The 22,100-nt window shown below is 41.3% G+C and overlaps 1 protein-coding gene across 2 annotated transcripts; it reads left to right on the forward strand.

The window, feature by feature from the left end:
* Positions 1-20,346, forward strand: tars2 (threonyl-tRNA synthetase 2, mitochondrial). Of its 2 annotated transcripts, XM_060871020.1 has the most exons (18): positions 12,922-13,062; positions 14,734-14,909; positions 14,996-15,110; positions 15,196-15,317; positions 15,730-15,838; positions 15,930-15,997; positions 16,419-16,497; positions 16,580-16,726; positions 16,811-16,909; positions 17,035-17,201; positions 17,425-17,587; positions 18,490-18,627; positions 18,724-18,801; positions 19,098-19,198; positions 19,439-19,540; positions 19,630-19,702; positions 19,849-19,963; positions 20,091-20,346. In XM_060871020.1, the coding sequence occupies exons 1-18, from the start codon at positions 12,979-12,981 to the stop codon at positions 20,231-20,233; spliced, it is 2,079 nt and encodes a 692-aa protein (XP_060727003.1). In that variant the 5' UTR covers positions 12,922-12,978; the 3' UTR covers positions 20,234-20,346. The 2 variants fall into 2 exon arrangements, 1 of the variants encoding a protein (XP_060727003.1); XR_009648504.1 differs by lacking the exons at positions 12,922-13,062; positions 14,996-15,110; positions 15,196-15,317; ... (12 more) ...; positions 19,849-19,963; positions 20,091-20,346 and adding exons at positions 1-239; positions 4,639-4,768; positions 4,854-4,981; ... (5 more) ...; positions 6,703-6,888; positions 6,972-8,741 and having other exon boundaries at positions 14,734-14,871.
* The last annotated feature ends 1,754 nt before the right edge of the window (positions 20,347-22,100 follow it).

A 22,100-nucleotide genomic window follows, 5' to 3' on the forward strand; every position in this document is an offset into this window, starting at 1 on the left:
CTCCGCTCCGGCCCAGGAGAGTGAAGGAAAGATGGCGGCCGGAGCTGAAGTGGCCAGTGGCGGCGGCCGCAGCAGCAGCAGTAGCAGCTCCTCGGCTGCCCTGGAAGCGAGTCTGGACCGTCGATTTCAAGGAGTTACGAACACCATGGAGTCCATTCAGAGCTTATCGTCCTGGTGCCTGGAGAATAAGAAACACCACCGGGTCGTAGTGCGATACTGGATGAAGTGGATCAAAAAATGTGAGTCGTTTTTGCTTGTACACAACACTAACACTAACAGTAGCGCGCGCACGCACGCGTGTGTTATACTCGTGCACAATACCGCATGTGCTTCGTCTCTGTATTTGCACTAATAACTCTTAATTTTGCACGTCGGTTTAAGGTTTTGGCACCATGATGTGAGCCGCTAACATGCTAAACAGCTGGTGTTTGGGTTACAGGCCAGGCTTGTAAATAAGGACGCAGTAAGAGTTTATTCTCTTTGATCTCACGTGCTCTGGATCAGAATAAAAAGTGCAACATCTAATATTAAGGTTTAACGATGTAGCATTTTCACATATTAGAATAAACGTGTGTAGTTTATAGAGAAGGCGTTAGGTACAATTTATTTAGCCATCAAAGCTCAAGCTTAAGGAGAAAACTAAACACAAGCAAATGTATGTGATTGTTTACTCACCAAGTATAGTTTTTTTTTTTTAACTCAAACTAAAGTGATCTGTTTTCAGTGATCTGCTGATCTCCCAGAATGCACCTGTGCACTCTATTTTTTTTTTGTTTTGTTTTGTTTTTTTTACACCTCAGACTTCTCCAGATCACAGGGCCTCAGTAGGTTGTGAGGTCAGATGGGTCACAAAGGTCACATGATGATATAAATTGGCTTTCCGAGTGTATGTTTCTGACTGAAGAACCTGATGAATTTGTATGTGTGTGGGTTTGATCTGTCAGATTACCTGCAGAAGCAATGCAGAGAAAATCACACACTGGATCACTATACCACATTCACCAAGTAGTACACGAAGTGCAACTAATGTACGTCGTTTACTGATTTAATGAAACTTCTTTACGGTTTTAAGTGAGGTCGTGTGAGTGTAATTTGAACATCTGAGTGATGAGATCTGCTGTGGGAATTGATCCGTTGTGATGGGTTAAGTGATCTCCTTGAGTTTTGATTGGGTGAATGAAACAGTTGTGATCAGGTGAGTGGTGTGATTGGTTAAGTTATGTGATGATGTTATTGATGTGACATGATTATTTGTGATGAAATGAACGATGTAATTAAGAGAGTAATCTGATCGACTGAGCGATGTGATTGGATGAATGATGTGATCGGGTGAGTTATATGATCAAGGAAGGGATGTAAATTGGATAAGTAAAGGGATGGGTTAAGAGATATGTGATCAGCTATGTGACATGATCACTTGTAATCTGCTGAGTGATTGGATATATTTGGATGAGTGCTGTGATTAGTTGAGTGATCATTTTGATCCAAGTGACCTGCCGAGTACTGACACCATCGGCTGAGTACTGATGTGATCTGCTGACTGAAATTGTGATCTCTTGTGTACTGAAGTGATTTTGTTATCTGACTGGTTTAGGTGGATGTCATTGTTTGAAAAATATTATGGTTAAGTGATGTGATGGAGTTTAATGTGATCAGATGACTTCTGTGATTATGTTTAATAGGTTAATGGACTGTGAAACAATTACGTTTTTTTGTTTTTGTTTTTTTTTAACAAAAGTAAGTCTTGTTTCTATTGCCCAGCCCTGATGTATTTAAAAACTTACCTTACTTAAGATAACTAAAAACCCTTGGACATACTGGGGGAAGCTGGTTGTGCATGGCCTTGTGTCCTGTTTAAGTGTATAGTTGTGAGCTGCCTGTGAACTTTGTGGGTAAAACTCATGGAAACTTGGCCTAAACTTGGTTCGGCCTACTTTATACCTAGCGTATTATAAAATCAGTTTAAAAGTGATCAGATTTTCCTGGGGGTTTTAGTTACACTCCAGGAAAATGTTCTAGTATGTAATGTATAATAAGCTCGCTAGCTATATTTCCCTTAAGGCCTCAGTCACTCAGCTAGCAACAGATGACTATTCAACTCTTGTTATTAAAAATAATAAAGCAGCAACCTGCCTCGTCCTGCCTCCAAAGTGATTAATGTTAGAACATCTAAAGGAGGAAGTTAAAGCCTAGCTGTGGTTTTAGGTAGCGCTCCCATTTTTAATTACAATTCATTGCTGACTGATACAATTAAGAAAATAATTAAAACAATGGGTTAATCAGTTTGTTTACAATTCTAGCTTTATAGGTTCTGTACTATGTATAGTTTCATATTTATGCTTCAGTCCAAGCCTCAAATTACCTCATCATTTCTGAGGTATGTCAAATGCAGTAGAAGTATAGCTAGGGGATACAGACCACATAGAATATGGATATAGACCACATCTTTTCCCTGGTTAGCAAGATTTGATCATCACAACAGAGGGAAATATGTAATCAAACCAGAACTGCATGGTATTATCTAAAAAATGCTCGCATTAGCAATGGCAAAGTAGCGCAGACTTTACTGGTTTTCTCCAAGTATTGTTTGAAATGTAATTTCCACAGTTATGGAACATATCGTCGCTGTCGGGCGGAAACCTCGTATGTCCAAATTTTGTCAATTTCATATTTTTTCACATATCGATGCTATTGGTCAGTCCCCACGTTGGTCTGTTATTTTTACAAGTTATTAACCAATCTAAAGTCTTGAAAATAGCTTGAGCGCAAATCATATAACTCCATTGGACACTTCAACTGTCCACCTCTTCTTCACTCCACGGGAGAGCTTATTTCTCCTCAAGAAGAGTTGCAATGAATCAACACGTCTTCTTCAAAACACTGGGCTCAAAGAAAAAAAATCTTGACCCCCCGCTAGTTCTGGTGCTCGTCTGAGGACAGGAATTTAGTGCAAGACAATCCACTGCAAAGTGGACTAAACCCTGTGCATTGCAGATAAGGTACGGCGTTTTTAATTTCCTGAAAAATAACGGTTTTGGAGATATGAGGATTCCACCTGACAGAGACAATATGGAGCTCTATAAACTGAACAGGGCCCAAGACAGACAATTTGCAAAAATTTGGCTTATTGAGTTAGCTTACTTATTGTAACAACTGATCTGAAGACGGTAGTCTGTTTGGTACAACATCCATAAGTTTCCAGTCAGACTGCCAGTGTTAGACTGGATATGTCAGGAAGAATGTGCCAGAATTTGGACTATGTCTTAGCATAACACATTTTGTGACTTGGAGTAATGAAGGAACATTTGTGAAATAAAAAAATGAAATGTCATTCCACTGCCTATCTTCATCTTTGGTGTGTAAACCTGTGCAATAGACTGTAGTACGTGAATGAATAAATCATTTAATTTGCATTTTTGCATTTTAGTCATGTGTAGCTTGAAGTTATATAGATCACTCAAATTGCTGAGTACATTCAGTAACTCAAAACTTTATCCCATGAAGCAGTTTAAATCTGCTGCACAATTCCGTGTTAATAAAAGGCTGATTACACCAGATTCTAGAAATACTAGAAAAACCTCAGAAAATAGGAGAGGTTTCTACTTGTTCCTAATCGGTTGTAATGTGGTGGTGTAATGTAATCTGTAATGGTGGCTGTAGCACGATGGAGGGCCTTGCTGCTGCCTGAGGGAAGGGCCTTGATGCAGAGGGGCCTTGTCTGTCTAGTTTCCATTGTTTTGGGACATGTTTAGTTGCAGAGGTATACTGTATACCACAGGCCCTTGCTGTGTGGCAGATGTATTTGGACCAAGCTTTATGTATTTTCGGCATGTTGGTGCACAGGTGTTGCTGCATGGATTATGGCGTTGCTGGTGTTCTGCACTAAATGTGGTGCTAAATGGTTTTGAGTGAATGCTTTGGTACTGTTTAAGGGTGTTCACGCATGTCTAAGGGTATTGCAGCCTGTTGTTGCTCATTTGAGCAGGTCTGTTATGTGCAGAAAGGTTCTTAGTTGACAAACTACTAACCAACCTGTTACTGGGTATTGTAAACTGAGCAGTAGAATAATATTGGTAAATTCCATGTTTTAGCTAGTGTTTTATTTTTTATATATATGTTATTTTTAGAAGCATATTTGCTCTTTACTGGCTTATGGTAAAGCTATTTCACTGATAGTAATGTATTAGGAATTTTCTGTGGTTATAAAGGTTAAGGTTGTCATTTTGATCCTTACATGCTTCTTTTCCTTAATGCTTATTTACATACATTCAGGTATGTTTGTGTTGAGTAGATTAATTTTATTGTGTGTCTGTTATAGGCTTTAGAGCTCGTAGATCATGGTGATAGTGCAGAATTGTTCTAATAAATGTGTTAATGTGAAAATAAGTTTGGACCTAAAGTAACTTCTTGATCTCCTCCACTATTTTGGTCAAACTGTCAGGTGAATGGAAGTTAATATTAATTTCAAAATATTAACTTTTTTTTTCTACTTAATATTTTAGACCAGAAACCGATTTATAATTAGAAATAAAACTTCTCTGATTGTAACAATAGTGGCTACAATTCCAAACCTACATATATTTCTTCTTGTTGTCACTACTGGAAATGGTAATATGTGATTGGTTTCTGTCTCTTAAGCGGATGCCAATCACAGGCTGAATCTCTTCTACCTCGCTAATGATGTCATTCAGAACTGCAAGAGGAAAAACGCTATAGCTTACCGTGGCACGTTTGCAGAGATCCTTCCCAATGCCGCCCTGCTGGTCAGGTATGTGTGGAAGATGGGGAAATTTTCTTTTGTTGTTTGTGCGTTAAGTTACTAAGCTAAATGGCTCCATTTTGTTTGGTTGTAGGGATGCTAAAGTGCGTCGGTCAGTGGAGAGAATCTTTAACATTTGGCAGGAGCGGAGTGTTTATTCAGAGGAGCTGATCACTGAGCTCAAGGCAAATCTGCAGAAAAAAGAGACAACGCCCCCTACAGGTAAAGATGATTCATTGTTTAAAATCCAAAATAGTAATAAGTGAGACTTTCTAGAAAGCGTTGAAGCAGGGAAAGAGCTACTGTTTGTGTGTGTATAATATAATGTGTAATATATAATATACATTTTAATTTTTTTATTATTTTTTTTAATTGCTATTTTTACATCTCTAGTTACACCTAAAGCTGCCCTCAAGTCCAAGATTGTAGCAGAATTTGCAGTAAGTAATTTGACTTCTATTATCTGATATCCCCCAACCAAATCTTTCCATATTAATGATGTTTTTACGTCATTTTAGCCTCAGGCGTTCATTGATCGCCTTTCTGCATACAAACGTGGTCTAGAGGAGAGTGAGCTGAAAGAGAAACAACTCGCTGCTCTCAGAGTTGACGTCTGCAGCACCGAAGCTCTCAAGCAACTCAAAGGTTTGTTTGAATATGTTTAAGTGACACGTCCAAACTTATTGACATTTAAACATCACATCACTCTTTTTTTTTTTTTTTTTTTAATCCCCCAGATAAAGCAGGAGGAAATAAATTCTCAAAGGATTTCGAGGAAGGCAGCTTGAGGCTGCAGGAGATTGTGCAGTTTCTGGAAGGACAGAAGGAGGCAGGACCGGCTCTGCTAGAGGCTCTGGGAAACGCTGACATTTTTTATGAAATGCAGTACAAAGAGGTCAAAATTGTCGCTAATGTAAGTCAGTTGTTGTAAACTTCGGTTGTTAGTACTCGGCTGTTGGCTTATTGGAGCAATGGAAGTAAAAACATATTGTCTAAAAGTTTGACTTAATCACTTCCCTAAGGTCAAATAAGTATTGTATTGTATACAGCCTTGAAAAATTGCATTCTTGAAAGCAGAATCTTATTGTTGCTCCATCTCTGCTTAGGCATACAAGACATTTGCGAATCGTGTTTTGAATCTAAAACGCAAGCTGGACGCTCTGAAAGCCACCCTACCTGATGCTGAATCTCCGGTTCCCTCACCCTCTGAGGACGCACCCTCACCCTCCGGCTCCGAATCGCCCTTTCACGGACTGGGACGCAACCAAAGAACGAAAGACGAGAAAGATAACAGAGACGTGGAGGACATGGACATGTCTGATGAGGAGCCCTCGAATGCCACAAACATTATTGGTGAGCGTCTGTTTATTTATTCCTTTATTTGTTTCCTTTTTTCTCTGATTGTATTTAATACTTATTTTTTTGTTCAGTTGAAGACAAAAAAGAAAAAGTGCTTCCATCTGCAATTTCCAAAACCGTGAATGCAACAGCAGCCAAGTCACCTACTTCAGCGCCTTCCACAAAAACGACGTCTGAACCCGCAGCCGTTCAGACAGTGTCCTCGTCTGCAGTGACCACACCCACCAGTACTCTCAGCCCCGCCCCTTTAAATCTGGCAAATGTGGATCTGGGGAAGATCAGCTCCATTTTGAACAGCATCACGAATGCCATGAAGAATACAGGTGAGTAACATTTGATTTTTTTTTCTGTATTTTGTTTTTCATTTATAAATTCTTTTCTAATTTTTACTATTGTTAAATTTTAAATTATTGAATTTCTCCTTTCACAAGTTAATATGGGTTTATTACTTTCAATAGAAGAAAATTTTGAAAAGTTTGGAGGAATTTCTTAGAAAAATGCAATTTCATATTAGTTTATATTCAGAGTGCATCTCTGTTTTTCTTTTTTTTTTGTTTTTGTTTTTTGTTTGTTTTATTACACAGGTGTGAGTCCTGTGTCTCGCCCCTCTCCCGGAACTCCCACTACACAGCCAGGTCACACCCCCACAACAAAGGCCACGCCCGCTGTTGGAACTGTGGCGCCCAATCCGTTGGCCAGCATCCTGTCCAGAGTGGATATTTCACCAGAAGGAATCCTTAATGCACTCACAAAGACACACACACATTCTGGTAACCACATACTCGCTTTTTCACAAAGTTACTAACATAAAGATTTAGCGTAGTGTACAAAGATTTTGTTGTTTTTCCTACAGGTTTGTCCTCTCTGCTCTCCTCCACCCGCTCTGGCTCTCTCACCTCCCCGGTCTCTCTCCCCTCTTCTTTGGTCACCACAACGACGGTAACAGCAACAGAAACAGTAACGACAACCACCGCTCCAACAGCACCAACCACACCGAAGACTCCAAAAGCTTCAGAAAATAACAGTTTGTGTCATGAGACAGAGCGAGAGAGAGTGATAGAGTGGGAGAGAGACAGAGAGAAAGAGCGGGAGAAAGACAGAAAGGAAGTCATGATGCCAAGCTTGGAGTCAAAAATCAACAACTTCCTGCAAGTGAATCCTGGATTTGCAGGTGTATTTGAGGCAGAAAGTAACAGCCCACTGCTTGTGGGTGGAGACTCCACGCCAGTTCGAGATGAAAGGGGCGGGACTCCGACACAGGATGAAATAGTTGACAGCCCATGTGTTACGGGCCACAAAGCCCACGTTTCATCGTGGGGCACCGAAGATGACCGGAAAGACCGAGATTACCGAACACCATCAGGAAAGCTTGCAGTCAAAAACAAAGAGCCAGATGTAGGGAAGAGAAGGAGTGATGTATCTTCTGGCCACACCCCCTCTTCCAGTTTGTCTTCCTTCTCTGTGCAGGAAGTGGCCACAAAAGCTAAAACGGTAGGAAGAAGAGCAAGTGCAGGAGGTCAGAGAGAAAAAGGCAAGGAGGAAAAAGGAGGGAAGAAGGCAACAAAGAAACAGGAAGCGATTGCTGGAGACAACGAACGCTATCGTCGCATTGAGACCGTGGTTACTGCGGCAACTAGCGACGAAGATCCGCTCGGCTACAGCAACCGCATCCAGACAGTTGAGAGCATTCGCGTGATTGGTCGAGGTCCCAGAAGGTCCAGTGGTGCGACCAGAGGGGGTGGGGTGTGGTATGAAGAGGCGGAGTTTATGGAAACCCCAACTCTGCCTCATCCTGGAAATCATGGCCCAGACAGTTCTGGAGACCTCGCCACATCTGCCAAAGCTCATCTGGCAGTTCCCCCGGGGCAGTACTCATCACCACCACCCCCTCCGTTCTTCCCTCCTTCTCAGACCCTGGCCCCTCCAGTTGTTCCACCTCCTCACATTGCTCCGCCCACTCCACCTTCCTTGACCCCTTCTAGGGACTTCCCTCACTCCCCTACTACATCTGCTGTGATGGTGGGTGGCATCTTGGTCCCCATTGACCGAGTTTTGCCCCTGCCACCTGCTAATCTGCGTCCTGAGTCAGTGGCAGCCCATGGGAGCGGGGCTATCACTTCTAACAATTCTAGGGGTAAATCTCATTCCATGCGTCCCCTTCACCGCCCGCTATTGGGGCAAAGCCCGACCTCGCCTTTACCCACCACTCCAACCACACCCACTACCCCTACCCTCTCCAGAGAACCCCGGCCGCTTTTGCCTTCCCCACCCCGACCTCTTCTGCGCTTGCCTTCGCAGAGGCTTCCGTTGCCCCTTCCCCGAGAGTCCTTGTTGCCAGGTGCAAAGCGGCCTGCCCCCGGCTACCGAGGTGCATCCTTACATGCTCCTAAACGACCGTTTTTGCCTCCTCGCTATTAAGGGTTACGTTGCTGACTATTCAGATGCATGCGTTTACTTAGGCATTGCTCCCTTGCTACTATGGTAAAAGGTCACATGATAGCAGCCTAAACAAATGCATACTTAAAGCCTTCCCCCTCAGCTTGGTCTTTCCTAAAAGTTGGTCACTTAGACAAGATGACAAGATAAAAAAGGAGAGAAAGAAGATGAACAGAAAGAGGAAAAGGTGGTTATTCTGATCATTTCCACTTATTTTGTGTGTGTGTGTGTGAAAATGTACAACCAAATTATTTTTGAATGATCTAGGTCTGTACTTAAGAATGTAAATAGAAGCTTTCTCTTTTCCTTGTGTGGCTTCTGCATTCCTACTCGCAAACTCTTACTCTCTCTTTCTCACTCTCTCCCTCTTTCTGTAAACACATTTTAACCTCTGCTTCAAGCTTATATCAAAAATCTGGATTAAAACTGCATTCACACTAGACATTGACAAGTCAGGTCTCCAAGTCTTCTTTCGGAATTGCAGCTAAACGCAAGCAGATATTCAGGAATTGAGAAACGCAAAAGTGAACACAGGTTTATTGTTGCTCTACAACTAGATTATACAATCTCATGTTTCAACTTTAAATGAAAGTAGAATTTATCTAGAAAAAAAAAACACCACACAAGTCAATCTTACTGCTTCCTGTCTTTCTACTTCCTGTCTTTTAAGACTGGTTCATTTATTTATTTATTTGTTTTTTTTTTTTTTTGGTTTTTTTTTAGTTCTTGTGTGTATTCATACTAATAAATGCCCTGCGTTGAGAAACAAGAATGACCGGGGGCTTACAATTCTTTATCCTTATGATAATGATGACGATTTTTTTTATTTTTTTTTTTCCCCCTTTTGAAAATAATGTGTATAAGAATTGTGTAAAATTTTTTGATGGGGGAAAAAAGTAGCTGTTTCTGAAGCTGTGCACAAGCAAGCTACGTGTACGATTTACAAAAACAAAACAAAAAAACACTTGGCCATTACAGACTATATCCTATTTGCTTAATTGTTCCTTAGAGGAACACAATAATGCAAGACTATGGTCTGAACCTGTTAAATATTAAAAGTAATTACGGTTTAAACACCAAAATCGTCCACATAGCTGTTTAAAGGTGGATACCCTTTCCTTGGAAACTGATTAGACGGTACATTATGAGGCACTTGCTTTGTATTTTGTCTGTTTTCTGTTCCTTACACATTTCAAGAGGTCATAAATTTCCAAATCTCCAAGCCCAAAATTGCTGTCAAATACCGTTTCTGATGTACCCTCGTCCACTTCCTGTTGTCACGTTCCCCTTGTTTCACATTGTTATTTTATCGGGATGAGTGAAGTTGGTTCATCAAAGATTTTTTTCAATGTCGCTTTAGATTGCTGAGGTCTGTTTTCACAATGCTAGTTAGAATATTATTCTGCCAGCTAGTTCGCATGGTATAGACATTTTCAACTGGTAATGGCTGGTTAGCAATATGAGAGAACGAAAAAAATAAAATAGCTAGCATGATTTCATCGCTTAATAATCAGGTTTTTCTCTCTGTGTGAGCTGAGGAAGCTTTAAGTTAGCATGTTGCCTTCAGTCTGCTAATTAGTTACCGTGCCATCTAGTTAATAAGAAGCCATACATTGCTAGCTGAAATACTACTGATATGATGCATTACTTTGTTAGCTAGAATGCTACTGCAGTCTGTTGTCTAGTCACCATGCTAGCAAGATGGCATAAAATTTTAACCTTTGCTAGCTAGTTAGCAAGGGAAAATGTTAAAATATTCATGTTTCAAGTGCAGACTTTTTGTCGTTATTTCGCCTTTTAAAGTGGTCGAGAACATGCTAAAGGAAACGGTATTGACACGGGTCAAAATCTTCCAGTTTGTTTGTGTGTGTATATACAAGCTAACCATTGCTAAATATATTCAGAAAAGAGTTCAGATGAGACTTTTACATTAGATATGTATAAAACACTTCAGATTTGAGGAAGAATGTGCTTTTCCTGGGTTCCACCCAAACTGAGAAATTAACTGTGATTAATGTACATATTGCTAGTATTGCTTGTACAAGTTGTGATGTATTTTTTTTTTTTCTTTCTTTCTTTTTTTCTTCATTTTGGTTCATAACATGTGAACGTTTACAGAATGTGGTGGTGGTGATATACGGTGTCTTCTTTTGTCTTTCAATGCATACACGTTGAGATCAACAACTTCTTAACAACAATCTCTGACTGGGATGACCACATGCTAAGGATTCACATAAAATGGCTGTGGCCCAAATACTAGACTTCATATTAGCCATGTTCTAAGACTAGTGTTAGTGCTCGTCCTTCATTTCTGTCCCTTTCTTAGTCTTTAGCTAAATGTACTTCATATAGAGCTAAAGTTTAGCATCCCTGTATCTTTTAGTCTTTAGCTGAGCTCTTTGAGGTTACCATTCAATTGAATTGCCTTACTCTGCTCTGTACCACAGAGCTAGCAAACATCAGTTTAGCACCTCTTTGTTAGACATGTTAACCTGTAGCTAATAAACGTTAGCTAGTTTGCAATGTTCTCTGTATTACAGAGCTAGGAGTAATGTGTTTAGCATCCTGTTAGCTCGGTTTCTATTATTAGAGATAATTTAGATTTTTAGAAAGCTTCTAGATAGCCAGCTAGAAGAGTTTCTCCTTACACTGCCCCAATCTTTACTGATAGCTTGTTAGCAGCTGGTTAGATGAGAAATACTGTGGTAACAAATTCAGTTTTATATCTCTGACTAGCTTTAACTGTAACATACAGCATCATGTTAGCATCTCAGTGTCATCAGTTAGTACATTACTAGAACTGTTTTATGAAGTGCTAATGTTTGGGAGATAGCCATTACCACTAAACAGGAAACCTCTTAGTATATTAAGAAGCTAAGAACTGTTTTTTTTTGTTTGTTTGTTTGTTTTTTGTTTTTTTTATAAAAGTATAAATAATTATATATTCAGGCAAGACTACATACCATGTACATTTTTTTTCTCCGCAAAAGATTTGCATTTACACACACTCCATCCTACAGGCTAATTAATTACTGTTTCTTTTTTTTGTTTGTTCGTTTGTATTTTTTTTCTTTGCTTTGTTTTTCATTATACTGATCTGTATGAGACACACAGCACTAAATTTTCTCAGCATAAATATATGAAACACCTTCCACACTTCCTACCACTGTTCAGGTTTTAAATCATGGCCTAACATTTGTTGTTTTAATCTGTCCTTAATATTGTACACACTCAAAAAAAAAAAAAAGACTTAAAACAGTCAGAACCCAACCCTGTTCCTGGAGAACCCCCTGTCCAGCACACTTTGACAAGTTTTGTAAGAAACGAAGGCGCTTCAACTATCCAAATAACCTTTTTGTAGATAGGACAGATTTTTTAAGAGTATTGTCTTTTTGAGCCACAAAGAAGTCGGTTAAACAGGATTGAAATGCAGGCTGAGACTTTTCCGAATCACGCCACTTTTATGTAGTGTCCATTTCCCTCACAGTTTGTGGATTGCTCAAGAACTGAAAGGTGCATGGGCTGATTATTAGGCGTATGATTTTACAACAGGACTCGGTTGCGTGATGGATGTAAGAGGTCCAGATTTCAGAACATTCTCTGACCATTTCTGTTCCCGTAATGGTCTATATCCATGCTAAACGTGTATTAGACAACTCTTATTCCAGTGTGGTATTAAAAGATCGACTAGGGACATTCCACCGGTCTGTCCAGGTGAAAACATCTAATGTCTTTCCACACTTGGTATTTCGTTCAAATTTTATCTGCCACTGCATTGATTTGTTTTTTTGAGCATGAATATAAATAACTTTATGGCATTAGTTTATTTGGGGATTATTAATTTGAGAAAATACTTCCACTTCACATCTATGCCATGAATACTCAAAACGCTGCTCACTTTTCATGGCGATTGGTACACTGAGTTTATGAAATCTAAACTCCTCTCTATTCAACATGTTTGTCTTGGATCAGTTATATTCAGATTACTACCTAAAGTAGGAATTATTAGATTTTCAATCCCAACTATTTGTCCAACAGTGATTTTACTCTGGTCGTGTGTGTGTGTGTGTAGATGAATGAGAACAGCGTCGTGTCTTTCTTAAACTTTGGTAAATTAGCTTTAGCAGGCACAAAATTTTCCTCAGGGTTTTTTTTTTGTTTGTTTGTTTTTTTAGAAATTAAATCTACTGTATGCGCATTGCGAGTGCCTGCTTGACGCATTTGAATGCGCCTAAACAGATCGTCTCGCTTTCCTATTGGTCAAGCACCTGGCAAAAGCCCGACCAATCATTTGCATCCTCCGTGGTTTATTCCGGTAAAATGGCGGCGCACAGAGGACGACAGGGAACGACGTTGTGGGAATAAAGGTCCCAAAAAAAAAATGTTTTCTTGTACGACTCTGACCTTTTAAATCTTTTGAAAATATGGTGGTTGCGTTGTATTTGCGGCGAGCTCTGTGCCACGAGACCGTGAGGTCGTCGTTGAGGAGCCACAGAAGCTACAGCAAGGTTAAATTTTATAAACCACTTTTTTTTAATGATTTTCTTAATTTTATTTATTTATTTTGTCTCTTACTTCCGCGTCCGAAACGAGTACTTTACGGTCGTGAACCTAAGATAATCGTTGTGTTCGGCACGTGTTGGATGGATCCGGAAAGTGGTCAAGTTGATCAACTAATCAGGATCTTCTGCATGATGTAAACATGTGCAGCACGTGCGCACAGTCCCTTAGTGTCCCTCGTGATCATTGGTATTTTGGTTGAAAAAAAAAAACAGCTTCCCTCACAGCCTGTGCTTAGTGATGGATTTAAGCTGTGCATCATGAATAAAACTCAAGTGACCTGCTGTACTCCCTTTTATTTATTTATTTGTTTGTTTGTTTGGTCGTTCCCCCCCCCCCCCCCCCCAAATTCTAGACAGACTGCTTAAACAGCACCACTTTCATACTTTCACTTTCACTTGGAGTAGAGATTCATTTCTAAAGTGCCGGTTACACACATCCTCAGCACATGAATACACACACACGAATATAGTGTGTGTTTAATGGAGCAAGAAACACTTAACTGTGCAAAAACGAAGTCAACGGCAGACTGGAAATGACTTACTTGTATGCACTGAACTAGTGGCATTTCTTTAACCCAAGTGCAAACAGCCTCTAGTGTTTCTAACATCCTCTCATCAGCTTTCTGTACAATATTAATCACCGTCAAGTTCTTCCAGTCGTTTTCTCTGTCGTCTCCTCCTCCGTGTGTCGTTTTGTATTTCTTTCGTGGTTTTTCTTTGACTGGCAAAACGTTTCATCGTTTTATTCTGATATTTAATTGTTTATCTTTCTCTCTCTTGCTCGGCTTCGAAAAAGGGGGAATCATAGGGTGAACTAACTTTCGAACAGCGCCTTGATTATGCGTCTGTACAGAGTATATTAGTGTTTCCTTCTTTCGTGTTAAACCGTTGAGGAATCGGGTGTGATAAAGACTGTGTTGGAGTAAATGTTGGTGTTACCATGGCAATGCATTGGGTCATGTGACCATCAGGAGAAGAAGGCCAGAACATCACATTTGTAAAAACACTTAGTAGTTTGTGACTCATTCCGTATCCTCCTGCAACATAAACACACACACACTTATTTCTCCTCCTGGATTCCTGAAGTGAGAAACAAACATCTCCCCCTCAAATACACCAGTTTTAATGAGTTTATGTGGAAAAACTTTTGACGAATCCAGAATTCAATGTGTAAATGTTAGAAAATTGCTGTGGCACAAGAGGAACAACCTGCATGCTTTTTGAGAGGAAAAAAGTGATTATATTTAATGCTTCCTGGTCCTGAAATAAACACACACACAGCTTTACAGTTTATGAAGGGAAATGAGGAAATAAGATTCAGGGGTGATGCCCAAATGTAGTCCCTGAAGTGCAAACTAAGTGGCACACCATAAGCTCTCTTAAGGCTTGTGTGTTTTTAAGACACAGCCCAGAGTTTAGTTCAGTTTAGCTGAAATGTAAATCTTCCTGGAGTGTGGTTTTGTCTAACACATCTGTGTGCATTGTGGGTTTGCGTGATTTTAAAGCAGCAATATTTGTACAGCATCAGGCATAAAAATTCCCTATTTTATTTGGAGTTAGTTTTGTGTGTTAAATATTGTGTTGTGGCAAATAATTGATTGTGTGTTTGTGTTGCAGCTTCAGCCTTCAGCCAGCCAGTCAGAACGACTGCGACTCTTTGAGGCCTTCTCAAACAGACCAAAACAGAAAGGGGCGGAGCCTGGACAAGAGCTGAGCGTCCGATTGGCCGATGGGAGAACGGTGAAAGGAGTGTCAGGGGTCACAACCCCATTACAGATCGCTCAGAACACACGGTGAGTCCACACCCACACACTTTAATTTCTGACAATTACCTCTGAGTGAAAAAGGGGGCGGAGCTTAATTTTCACTGGCTCTGCAGGGTTAAAGGAGCCGTGGTGAGCAGGGTGAGTGGTGCATTGTGGGAGTTATCTCGACCATTAGAGGCTGACTGTGAGCTACAGCTACTCAGCTACGACTCCCCGGAAGGAAGACAGGTGTGTGTGAGAGAGAGTGAGAGATTTGTTCTAAAAGTAAACTCCTAACATATATGTTATCTATAAGCTGTGTGTGTGTTTGTAGGTGGTGTGGAGGACAGGTGCATGTGTGTTAGCGAGTGTGATGGAAACACAGTTTGGTGCTCAGGTGTGTCGTGAAGGTGTTTCAGACACCGGACTCTACTGTGACTACAGACTGGACAACAGGTACACACGCACACTACTGTCTCAATACCTTCTCATTTCTTTTTTTGCATCAAATTGCATCTTTCCTGTTAATTATATAACTTGTATCTCTTTTTTTTTTTCTTCAAATTATTCGTGTTTGCCGTTGATTTATTCCTTTAGTTCAGTTTTATTTCTTTATTTCACATATGCTACATTTATTTATTTCACTAATAAAATGAATCATTTGTAGTCTATTATACTATAACATTTATTTTAATTGTATTTAAAAATCTGTTTATTTTTATTTACTAATTATGAATTTTTTTGTGCATAATTTATTTATTCATTTATTTAATGTAGGGTTCGTCACAGGGCATGACTTTAAGTAGCTTAGAAATTCCTAATAATAATAATAATTAATTATAATTTATAATAATGGTGTCTGTCTCAGCTTGGTGTGTTTAGACGAGGTGGAGCAGATGTGCGAGGAGAAGGCGGCATTAAAACTTCCCATTGCTACGACGCAACTGAGCACGCACCAGCTCCGGCAACTCTTCCAGGTCAGCCAAAGGTCATGACCTTTAACCTTCCCTGGCTGCAAGTAGTAGGGCCGTGAATGAAGCTGATGAAGTGATGTGATGTTTGTGGCAGGACGATGAGGTGAGGCTGCGGTGTGTCGAGGAGACGCTGGTGCTTGGAGAGACAGTCAGCGTGTACAGGTACCTGACACACACACATCAGCTCATGAAAGCCAACACATTACATTACAAAGTAACTCTAAACAGCAAAAGGTATCAAGTATGTCTATTTACATCAGAAGACAAGTAACTGATGTCGTATTATTTAATTGTTATTTTTTAACAATTAAACCCGCCCACTGTCCCCCATCTAACAGCAGTAATGTGAAATAAAGTCCATCAATGTGTTTTTAGCTAACACAATTACAGGGTTCACATCTGCATCGAAACACAGCATTGAGACGGTAACAGAATAAAGAATATAAGATGATGAATTCTGTGCTGTGATCTGGCCACTAGGTGTCAGTGTTGAGCTCTAAGAAAAACTTACTGGCTGAAAATACAGATTTGCACTAGTGTTTGTAATATCTGTCTTTAACTCTTTCTTTGTGTGTGTGTGTAGATGTGGCGTGTGTGTAGGTGTGAGCTCCGGTCCACTCCTCCCTCACACAGGCTTCCTGCGCTCTTTCATGGCCTTGCAAGTGAGTCAATGCAAAATCCTCATGGTCCTAAACTCCTCCCCATCCTACATTTAAGTAATTTCTCATCTCTCTGATGCTGCAGGTTTCTCCTGTGACTTTGTCGTCCGATCCCGAGGTGGCGGGGGTGCAGAGGATTCTGGGAGTTTCTTTTCCGGGGCCGAGAGAACGGGAGCGATGGGAGCACGAGCAGGAAGAAGCGAAGAAGCGAGACCATCGACGCATCGGCAAGGTTCAGTCTGGAAAAATGCACAATGTTGTGAAATATGTAGTGGTTTGTGTGTTTAATTCTCTTCTTCATTTGTTTTCTACTCAGGAGCAGGAGCTGTTCTTCTTTAACGATGTCAGTCCAGGAAGCTGCTTCTTCCTGCCTAAAGGAGCTCATATTTACAACACGCTCACTGATTTTATAAAGGTAAACTCTATCATTCCAACATGGATTTATTTAATCTGCATAAAATTTAAATATTTTAAAAAACATACATTTTTTTATATTAAAAACGCAAAAGGGCGCATGTTAAAAACACCTCTTTTTGTCAGAGTGAGTACAAGAGGCGGGGCTTCAGTGAGGTCGTGACCCCAACCCTGTACAGCACTTCTTTATGGCAACGCTCGGGTCACTGGGAGCACTACAGCGAGAACATGTTCACAGTGACGTGTGAGCCTCACACCTTCGCCCTCAAGCCTATGAACTGCCCCGCCCACTGGTGAGGACACGCCCCTTCCTGAATTACATCATCATCACACAGGAGGCAAATTTACATTTACAAAATTTTTATTAAAAAAAAATCAGTTTTGAAAAAAAAAATATTTCATAAGTGTAGGTTTGAATAATTTTCTTGTTTTTTTTTCTTTTAAACACCAATTAAATTCAATGTATAATAATGTTATAATGTAATAAGCTAATCATTGTTGCTCTGCCCACTGCAGTGTGATGTATGAGCAGAGAGTGAGGTCATGGCGTGAGTTGCCTCTCCGCTGGGCTGACTTTGGTGCGTTGCACCGCAATGAGCACTCGGGGGCACTAGGAGGCCTAACTAGGGTCCGACGCTTCTGTCAGGATGACGCACACATCTTCTGCACACCTGAGCAGGTATGGAACACACACTCACTAATGTGATATTGTCTGTTTGTGCTACAGTTATATGACACTAAATAATGTAATTAGATTACATTTTAGTGACCGCTAGATCCAAGTCAAGGGGGTGTGGCTTCTGCTTCTGTTAATCTAAGTGAAAGGGGTGTGGCCTCTAATACTAAGTTGCTATGGCCTGTCTCTCAGCAAAGTGGGTGTGGCCTCTGTCTCAGTCAGTCTCAGCGAAGTGGGTGTGGCTTCTGTCTCAGTCAGTCTCAACGAAGTGGGTGTGGCCTCTGTCTCAGTCAGTCTGAGCGAAGTGGGTGTGGCCTCTGTCTCAGTCAGTCTCAGCAAAGTGGGTGTGGCTTCTGTCTCAGTCAGTCTGAGCGAAGTGGGTGTGGCTTCTGTCTCAGTCAGTCTCAGTGAAGTGGGTGTGGCCTCTGTCTCAGTCAGCCTCAGCGAAGTGGGTCTGGCCTCTGTCTCAGTCAGCCTCAGCGAAGTGGGTGTGGCCTCTGTCTCAGTCAGCCTCAGCGAAGAGGGTGTGGCCTCTGTCTCAGTCAGTCTGAGCGAAGTGGGTGTGGCTTCTGTCTCAGTCAGTCTCAGTGAAGTGGGTGTGGCTTCTGTCTCAGTCAGTCTCAGCGAAGTGGGCGTGGCCTCTGTCTCAGTCAGTCTCAGCGAAGAGGGTGTGGCCTCTGTCTCAGTCAGTCTGAGCGAAGTGGGTGTGGCTTCTGTCTCAGTCAGTCTGAGTGAAGTGGGTGTGGCTTCTGTCTCAGTCAGCCTCAGCAAAGTGGGTGTGGCCTCTGTCTCAGTCAGCCTCAGCAAAGTGGGTGTGGCCTCTGTCTCAGTCAGCCTCAGCAAAGTGGGTGTGGCCTCTGTCTCAGTCAGTCTCTGTGTATTTACTTGTCATTTTCTTTCTGCAGTTAGAAGAAGAGATAACGGCATGTTTGGACTTTGTAAGAAGTGTGTATCGTGTCTTTGGTTTCACGTTTCATTGCCTGCTCTCCACTCGCCCCGTCCAGTTTCTCGGAGACTCTGCCCTCTGGGACACTGCAGAACAGGTAACACCTTGAATCGTACATATGAGTGAAACCTTAACCACACAATCGCCTGTAAAATTAACACACACACACACCCCCCTCTGTCTGTTGGAGTAGCAGTTGGAGAAGAGTCTGCAGTTGTTTGGAGAGCGCTGGGAGCTCAATCCGGGAGACGGCGCTTTTTACGGTCCAAAGGTGCCACACACACACACACTCACACTCACACACACGGTTTCAATCATACATTCAGCCAAGATGGCCTTACTCAGTGATGAAATAAAAAGACAATATTGCATGCCGTGTGTGTTCGCGCTCATGACTAATAACGGAGGAGATTATAGATGACAGTGTGTTCTGGAATGTCTTCCTCAAGGCTACAAACACACACACACACACCCACACCCCCAAACCCTGACTACAGACAGCTCCAGAGTTTTTAGTCTCTCTATCTCTCTCTCTCTCACAAGTATGTTTGTTATGTGTGTGTGAAGATCGATATCCAGATCCGAGATGCGATTGGTCGACAGCACCAGTGTGCTACCATCCAGCTGGACTTCCAGCTGCCAATCAGATTTGACCTGGAGTATGTAGGGTATGTACGCACACCTAACTTTATTAACTCTGTCACTCTGTCAATTTCTGTCTTTCTGCCTTTCCTTTTTTTCCTTTAATCCTTTCTAGTGCTCTGCTTTTACTCCCCTTCCATCTGTCTTTTTAATTTCTCTCACTTTAACTCTCTATTTTCTTCTCCGTTTTTCTTTCTGTCTCATGCTAATGTGTGAATATGTGTTTAACATCACCTCTCTCTCCCTCCCTCCCTCCCTTCCCTCAGAGCGGATGGACAGACACACAGACCTGTAATGGTGCATCGTGCGGTTTTGGGCTCACTAGAGAGAATGATTGCCATTCTGGCTGAGAACTTTGGCGGCAAGTGGTGAGAAATATTTTTAAAAATTCTATTTGCACTGTTCAGTATGACGTGTTGTGATTGGCTGAACGCCGTCTTCTCTCTCGCTCTCTCAGGCCGTTCTGGCTTTCCCCAGCGCAGGTCATGGTTTTGCCAGTAGGGGATGATAGTGAGCAGTATGGCCGGGCAGTGAGTGACTCTCATTAGAAAGTTATTATAATTCGATTAGTATTATTTTATAACAGTTTAGATGATATTGTTGAACGACATTAAATACCCGATTAAATAGAATCGATCTGCTGAAGGCTCTTTATCCCCTTTGTGGTAAATTTAAGGTGGTCCAGAGATTAAAGGAGGCAGGGTTTATGGCCGACCTTGACGATGACCAGGGTTCCACCTTAAATAAAAAGATTCGCTCAGCACAGCTTTCGCAGTATAACTATATATTTGGTAAGACACACACACACGATCCCTCCCTCCACCTCATGCTTGTCCCTCTCCTTCACTTACATATCCATGTTTATCACTCTCCCACCCTCTCTCCCCCACCTCATTTTTCTCTCTCTGGCATTCACAGTGGTTGGAGAGAAGGAGCGACAGAGTGGGACAGTCAGCGTGAGGACGAGAGGAGGGAAACAGTTAGGGCAGAGGTCACTGGAGGAAGTCATGACGTCACTGACGGTGCTCCAAGAGAGTCGCAGCAACCTGGAGCATTTTTGAGAAAACACACCTGTGTTACAGTAGAAGGGAAACTCACAGTGAGCAATAGAGAGAGAGATCCTGTCGTCCTTGCTTGTGTGTGATATTTAAAATAAAATCATGTCATTTGGTAACAGCCTCTTGTGTTTTCTGTTGCGAACATAACGTGAACATAGCGTACATGTTTGAGACTGATTAGCGAGCCTGCTTAGAGGATTGACCTCGACCTACAGGTTGTAGACAATGTAGCTAAACTTAGCTAGCTAACGTTCTATAGGAATTTTGTGTCATGAAGCAGTTAATCATTAATTGCTTGCTATACGGAGGTTAAATCGGAGAATCAGCAAAAAAGTTGTCTATGTAAATATACAGAAATAACTCAACACGTAGAGCTATCTTGGTAGTTTGCTGTTGTACTATGAATAAAAGAAGCTATACCTCAGTTCGGCTAAGTGGCCATGAGGAACTAATGTCAGCTATCACATGCGATTAGATTATTTAGCCTGAACATAGAACGCTAAAAGACGTATTATGTTTAGAAATATAAGTAGAGTTAGCATGAAATGATTGGATTTTCTTAAAAAATATACATAATTAGCTCATACAAATAGCTAGGAGTCTCCAGTGCCTGAGGGAAAGCTGTAACATACAGTACATGTAACACACCAAGCTTTGGCATTTAGGGATTTTCTTATATAAGCACATAGCTGGTTGTTGTAGCTACTGTAAACGAGGCAGGAGGCTGTGCTAACAGAAGGTAGTTATCGATGTAGACCAATGTGGTCTTTAATTGTATTTAATGATGATGTTTACCTTTATATATAGTTATGCTTGTGTGTGTGTTGTGCTCGTTTTTAATGGCTGCTCTGTCTGGATCTCTTTCCATCCTGCTAAAAATAATAGTTGTTGAACTTAAGGTGACCTGGAGCTCTGGAGGAAGAATCGCTTCTTTTGTTTGTGTGTGTGTGTGTGTGTGTGTGTGTGTGTGTGTGAGAGAGAGAGAGAGAGAGAAAGAGAGAGATGGCTATCGTGAAGCTTTTTCCTGGAAACAGAAGAGGCAAAAACTGATCACAGAGTGAGAGAGAAAGAAGAAAGTAAGAGCGTACATGTAGTTAATATATTATGGTATATAAAGTTGTTCACAGCTCGTCAGTATTAAATACTTAAATATTCATATTTTATATTTATTTAAACATGAACATTATCACTGATACAGTCCTCTAAACGTGTGTGTTGTGAGTGTGGACAAACTGGTGCAAAATCTTGAATGTTGATGTAGCAAGAGTTATTGTATTAACGTCAGTGTGTACACACACACTAGCTGAATTCCCCCTCTGTGTCTAACTCGTCATGTGGAACAACCAGACTTTGAACCTTTCTCACCTTTCTGTAAAGAAAGTCTGCCTGTGTGTGTCTGTGTCTGTAGTCTGTGCCTCTTTCTTAAGACCTGAGTGTTTGTTGTGACTTTGTCCCAGTACTATTGTGTTTTGACCTCTTTTTGTGTGTGTGTGTGTGTGTGTGGTCTGACCATGTTTTGCTTTTGTCTGTGTTTTCGTCCTGTCTGGTTGTGTGCGAGTGTGTGTTCTGACCCTGTCTGCTTTTGTGCATGTGTCTGTGTGTAAGTTCTGACCCTGTCGTCTGGATTTTGTGTGTGTGTTCTGTGTCCCTGTCTGAAGTGTGTGTGTGTGTGTGTGTGCGTGCGCGCGCGTGCGTGTGCGTGCGTGCGTGCGCGCGAGTTCATACTCTGGCCCTGGCTGAGATGTGTGTGTGTGTTTTGTCCTTGTCTGAGGACTGTGTGTGTGTGTGTGTGTGTGTGTGTGTGTTTGTGTCACTCTGAGTGACTCTGATTGTTTCCAGTCCACTGCTTTCTCCCAATTAAAGAAATGCG

The sequence above is a fragment of the Tachysurus vachellii genome, chromosome 5, assembly GCF_030014155.1.
Source record: "Tachysurus vachellii isolate PV-2020 chromosome 5, HZAU_Pvac_v1, whole genome shotgun sequence".
Taxonomy (NCBI): domain Eukaryota; kingdom Metazoa; phylum Chordata; class Actinopteri; order Siluriformes; family Bagridae; genus Tachysurus; species Tachysurus vachellii.